Source organism: Mus pahari, chromosome 19, assembly GCF_900095145.1.
Source record: "Mus pahari chromosome 19, PAHARI_EIJ_v1.1, whole genome shotgun sequence".
Classification (NCBI taxonomy): Eukaryota; Metazoa; Chordata; class Mammalia; order Rodentia; family Muridae; genus Mus; species Mus pahari.
In genome coordinates, this window is record NC_034608.1 from 23,918,644 (window position 1) to 23,924,956 (window position 6,313).

At 42.6% G+C, this 6,313-nt stretch overlaps 1 protein-coding gene across 1 annotated transcript in view; it reads right to left on the reverse strand.

Annotated features, from left to right (window-relative positions):
• Shcbp1 (SHC binding and spindle associated 1) overlaps positions 1-5,906 on the reverse strand; it is a 34,554-nt gene extending 28,648 nt beyond the window's left edge. The window contains exon 1 of the mRNA XM_021219675.2: positions 5,692-5,906. Within this exon, the coding sequence (XP_021075334.1) occupies positions 5,692-5,794 (103 nt within the window). The 5' untranslated portion in view covers positions 5,795-5,906. The remainder of the gene's footprint in view (positions 1-5,691) is intronic.
• Between the last annotated feature and the right edge of the window lie 407 nt (positions 5,907-6,313).

A 6,313-nucleotide genomic window follows, 5' to 3' on the forward strand; every position in this document is an offset into this window, starting at 1 on the left:
ACCCAAAGAAGCTAAATAACAAGGAGGGCCCAAGAAAGGATGCTTAAATCTCATTCAGAATCTGAAATAAAATAATCATTGATGGTGGATGGAGGGAGGAAACTGGGTGGAAGAAGGAATGGTGAGGGGAAGTGTATGTGTGGGGGAATCAGGTTCATGGAGAGTGGGGCATCTCTAGGACATACCAGAGACCTGAGATGGGGAAGCTACAGGGAGTCTATGAGGGTGACTCTGGCTGAAACTCCTAACAGTGGCGTATATAGAGCCTAAAATGGCTTCCTCTTATAGCTATGCAGGACTCCCAGTGGAGGGATAAGGAAACCAACCCATCCACAAAACTTTTGACCTAAAATTTGTCCTGCCTACAAGAAGTGCAGAGACTAAGATGGAACAGAGACTGCGGGAATGGCCAACAAATTACTGGCCCAATTTGAGGCCCATCCCATAATCAAGAACCAATTCCTGACACTCTGAATGTATTGATACTCTGTTATGCTTGAAGACAGGAGCCTAGCATAACTGTCCTCTGAGAAGCTGTACCCATCAACTGACCCAAACAGATACAGAGACCCACAGCCAAATATTAGACAGAGCTCAGGGAGTCTTGTGGAAGAGTTGGGTAAGAATTGAAGGACCTGAAGTGGATAGGAATTCCATAACAGAGTCAACTAACCTGGACCCTTAGGGGCTTCCAGAGACTGAACCACCAACCGAGAGCATACATGGGCTGGATGAAGGCCCCCTGCACATATGTAGCAGAAGTGCAGTTTGGTCTTCATGTGGTTCACTCAACTGGAGTGGGGGCTGTCCCTGTTTCTGTTGCCTGCCTATGATCCTGTTCCCCTAACTGGGTGACTGGATGTCCCAGGGCAGAGTGGTACCCAAGGGAGGCTTCACCTTCTCAAAGGGGAGAGAGTGTGAGGGAGGGGGTTGTAAGGATGGGACTGGAAGGAGAGGAGAAAGGGAGGGCTGCAACTTGGATGCAAAATAAATTAATGGGGAAAAAAAGCAACTTGGGGAGGAAAGGGTTTATTTCATGCTTAGTTGCATATAACAGTTCATAATCAAAAGCAGGCAGAAACTAAAGCAGGGCAGGAATCAGGAGGCAGGAGCTGATACAGAGGCCATGGAAGGGTGCTATTTACTGGCTTGAACATCGTGGCTTGCTCAGCCTGTTTTCTTAGAGAACCTAGGACAACCAGCTCAGGGACAGCACCATCCACAATGGATTGTGCCCTCTCCATCAAATATTAATTAAGAAAATGTCCTACCCCTGATAAGATTTTATGGAGGCATTTTCTCAGTTGAGGTTCAGTCCTTTCAGATACCTCTAGCTGTGTATAGATGACATAAAATTAGCCAGCACAATGTCCATCATCATGGAGCATAGTTTTAGATTACCTCAAAGTCTTAGGGTTTACTGCTGGGAATAGACACCATGACCAAGGCAAGTTATAAAGACAGCACTGTGGCTGGCTTACATGTTCAGAAATTCAGTCTATCATCATCAAGGCAGGAACATGGAAGCATCCAGGGAGGCATGGTGCAGGAAGAACTGAGAGTTCTACATCTTAATCTGAAGGCTGTTAACAGAATACTGACTTCCAGGAAGCTAGTATGAGAGTCTTAAAGCCCACATCCACAGTGACACACCTACTCCAACAAGGCCACACCTTCTAATAGTGCCACTCCCTGGGCCGAACATAATACAAACCACCACATTCCACCCCCAGGTCCCCATAGGCTTGTTCAAACATGAGTCTATGGAGGCCATACCTAAACATAGCATAATGCAAAATACATTTAGTCGAACTTCAAAAGTTCCTATAGTTTATAGCAGTCTCAACAAAGTTAAAGGTCCAAAGTTCAAAGTTCTCTTCTGAGATTCATCCAATCTCTTAACTGTAATCACCAAGGAAAGACAGGAAAGCAGATGGGCAAACTCCAAACTGCATTTCCATAGCTGATGTCAAAGCAGTCTTTAGATCTCCAACTCCTTTTTCATCTTTGTTGATCTGAAACAAACTTCTTTCTCCTTTTTCCACTCCCTCTTAGAAGCTTTCCTCAGCAGATATCCCATAGCTCTGACATCTTTAATATCATTAAGTCTCCAAGACATTTTCAACTTCACAGCTTCTTGTTCTATACACATGATCTCTGAGCTCTTCCAAAGGGCTGGCATCACTTTGCCAGTTCTGCCCTCTGTAGCACTCTAAGCTCAGGTTGATCCACTGCTGCTGCTGTTCTTGGTGATCATTCCCATGGTACTGGCATCTCCAATACACTGGGGTCTGGCTGGGCAGTGGTGGCGCATGCCTTTAATCCCAGCACTTGGGAGGCAGAGGCAGGCGGATTTCTGAATTCAAAGATAGTCTGGTCTACAGAGTGAGATCTAGGACAGCCAGGGCTACACAGAGAAACCTGTCTCAAAAAATAACAACAACAACAACAACAACAACAACAACAAAAACCCAAAACAAACAAACAAACAAAAAATGAAACAAAACCACTGAGGTTTTCTGTTGCAACTAGGCTTCATCAATAGCCTCTCATAGGCTCTCTTCATGCTGCCAAGTCTCAACTCCTTTACATGACTCTTCAGTCATGGCCCAACTGAGGTTGCACCTTGACCAATGGCCTTCCACAGCCTCTCACAGTGCCAAGCCTCAGCTGTTCTTAATAACCCTTCATGCCTTCAAAACCAGTACCACCTGGATGACTTTTACACATTACTAAGGTCAGCTGTAGCATGAGGAATAATCTTGGCTATCTCTGGAACACAGCTTAGTGCTCTCAGAAAACACTTCCCAGAAGATTTTACCTCAGTGATGCTGATCTCTTCTTAAACACTGCTAAATTCTTAGCTCTAGCTAACTAGCATCAATTGTCCCAGTAGCCCCTTCTATTTTTCACTCTAAACCCAAAGCCACATGACCAAAGCTGATGAGTTCTGCTGCTTTCTGGGACTGGAATATGCCCCCTGTTCCCCTTATTCCATTACAAGCTTTCTGTTTTCCAACTCTCTCTCCGCCTAAGCTTGGCTTTCCTGGAACTTGCTCTCTAAATTGACTTTAAACTCAGAGATCTGCATGGCTCTGTCTCCTGTAATGCTGTGATTAAAGGCATATAACACCATGCCTGAATTTAAGCTTTTCTTCACCTAGAACCTGCTTTGTCCCAGGCTGGCCTTGAATTTAGAGATCTGTTTGGCTTTGTCTCCAGGGATTAAAGGTGTGTACCACCATGCCTGGATCTAAACTTAGCTGGGTAGGGTTATCTCCTAGAACATAGGGTTCAGTTCCATTTCACTTCTTGGTGCTTCTTTAATACGTGAACCATATATTTTATATATTTCTTTCTAAGCTTGCTATGCTTGCTCAAAACACTCTTTGAGATACTTAATCAGAGAATAAAGTCTCTGCTGGGCTTTTTTTGAGACTTCATTTGTCGATGCAATTAATATAAATCTCGTTCCCTTAGACTCAGGTAGACTCTTCAGACAAAGGCAAAAAGCAGCCACATTCTTTACCAAAATGTCACAAAAACAGTCTCTAGGCCACATTCTGAAATTCTTCTCCACTGAAACCTTTTGGGCCAGATCTGCACAATTCAAATCATACTCAGCAACGAAGTTTTCCATATTACTACAAGGATAGCCCATTAAGTCCTACTTAAATCATTCCACTGCTTTCCAAAGTCCCAACATCCACATTACTCCAAACAAAAGCATGGTCAGGCCGATCACAGCAAGACCCCAGTCCCTGGTACCAACTTTTATCTTAGGGTTTACTGCTAGGAACAGACACCATAACCAAGGCAAGTCTTATAAAAACAACACTGTGGCTGGCTTACATGTTCAGAAATTCAGTCTATCATCATCAAGGCAGGAACATGGAAGCANCCAGGCAGGCATGGTGCAGGAGAAATTGAGAGTTCTATATCTTAATCTGAAGGCTGTTAACAGAATACTGACTTCCAGGAAGCTAGTATGAGAGTCTTAAAGCCCACACCCACAGTGACACACCTACATACAAGGTCACACCTTCTAATAGTGCCACTCCGGAAAGTATACAAACCATCACACCCAAATTCTATGCTCCAATGTAGAAGCAGTTTCATTGTTTTTTTGTTTTTTTTTTTAAATAGTAACAAGATAAAATAAGTCATAAATCAAGGCATTCTTCAAATATATTGATGAAAATATAAAGGCGAGTTATAGCCAAGTAGATGACTCTCAGCTATAAACCTCAGATGCTGATAGCATTCTTAGTCCTTTGATTGGTAGAAACTAGGTTTATTAAGTTGATGCACTCCAAATGCTTTTTAGCTGTATTTGTCTTTTAAATTTAAATTAAATTAAATTTTTTTTCCAAGAAACAAAGTAGAAAAATAAACTCATCTACGGAAGACATTCATGTTTTATTTACATATTAAGAAATGATTACCACAAGAACGCTAAGATTTCCATTACCTCACATATTTTCTTTAAATGGTGAAAATACATGATCTACTCTACTCTTAATGCTTTTCAATAAGTCTCCCTTGACAAACATGGCCCCAGTTTCCCTATTCTTTGGGAAACCATGAAGTAAACTCTGTTTCTCTAAGTTCAGTGTTTTATTGTGACTGTTGTTTTGGTTTGGTTTTATGGAGACAGAGTTTCATGTAGCCTAAGCTGATCTCCAACTTATTAGGTAGCCAAGGATGGTCCTTCATTCCCATTGCTCCTGCTCCTACCACTCAAGTGCTGGGATCACAGGTAGGCACTATCACTCCTGACTTGTAAATGCCACTTTTTAGATTCAACATACAACAGCATACAAGTTTAGTTCCTTACAGACACTTTAAAGCTGACTCTTCATATTATAACACTAAGGCAGTAAACTGTACCTATGAAACTTTTGGCTGTTCACAAAGTACATTGGTTGCAGAATTGAGTTACACCTATTATTTCTCACTTCAACCAAACTCTTTCCATTACACATTATAACTGAATGTGTTAATATAAACTAGCTTTAAAAAAGTCATCAGGGCCAGACACGGTGGTTCATGCCTTGAAACCCCAGTACAGATGGAACTCTGAGCTGGAGGCTGCCTTGGTCTACATGGTGAGTTTCAGTTCAGCCAGGACTATGTAGAGGCCCCGCCTCAAAGTTAAAAAGGAACTGGGGATGGTAAAGCTCTTTCCTAGCATATGTAAGGTCATAGTTTGGCAAATAAAAATTAAAATGGAATTCTCATGACAAGGTACAAAGAACCTGAGTGTTAGAAAAGCTGGGTTAATTCTATTCAAACTCAGATCTGCTGTCATCTATCCCCAGTGCATAGGATGAGAGAGTTCAAGGTTTTTTTAAAAAAGAAGTGTAGCAAATGATCCCTTAGATGTAGGTTAAAAACAAAACAAAACAATAAACAATCAAAAAAACTTGGCACAGAAAATAAATGGATATAAAGCTCCCTGAGTCCCTTCCATCTGGGGAATGTACAACCAGATCCAACCCCTTCTCCTCTCCCTAAGCTGAGTCAAGAGGATGGAGAGCCTAAATTGGCCACAATATCTCCCGACTCCGGTCGTGAGAGTGGGGCCAGGCCCAGCGCAGCACTCTCCACGCAGGTAACCGCGTCCTAAGGCTGGCCAGGCCCGGCCGGCAACCACGAAAACAGCTCTCCGACTCTGGTTGAGGTGCTCACCTTCCTTCCAGGGCGCCGGTTCCTTCGCCGCCGCCAAGTCAGGTCTCGGTGGAACCATAGCTATAGATTCCAGAACTCCACCAGCTGGCAAATCATCAGCCATTTCAAATTTACGCGGGCGGCTGTCACAAACCAAAACGCGATGACGACATCTCTAGCGTCAGTACTCGGATAGAGGAGCATCTTCAGCTTTCAGTAACTGCTCTAATAGTGCTTCAGCGCCACCTATGGGATTGGCTGACTGTTCTCGATCAAGTTCTTCCCAGTAACAAAAGGAAGTTGAATGTTGATGTAATTTGGAATGCTTTCTCAAAAATCAGCAAGGCAAACTTGGATGTTGAGCATAGTAGAAAAGATAATGAAAGTGAAATGATTAATATATGCCATCTTGATTGACTCTACGTTTGCTTAAAGAGTTTTTAGGTCAGTTGACCTTGGCAACACCTTTAAGATTTCCAGGGCCTTGGCCATGGTCCAGAGGTATTAAGTGAAGTAATTGGCAAGTTATGTCTAAGATAACTACTATTTTCTGCTAATAATAAATGCTTTAAGATTACTCTAACACCCACTTTACTTTAGTGTACCTTTAAAACTATATATCCTTGAGCCTTGTCACCAAGTA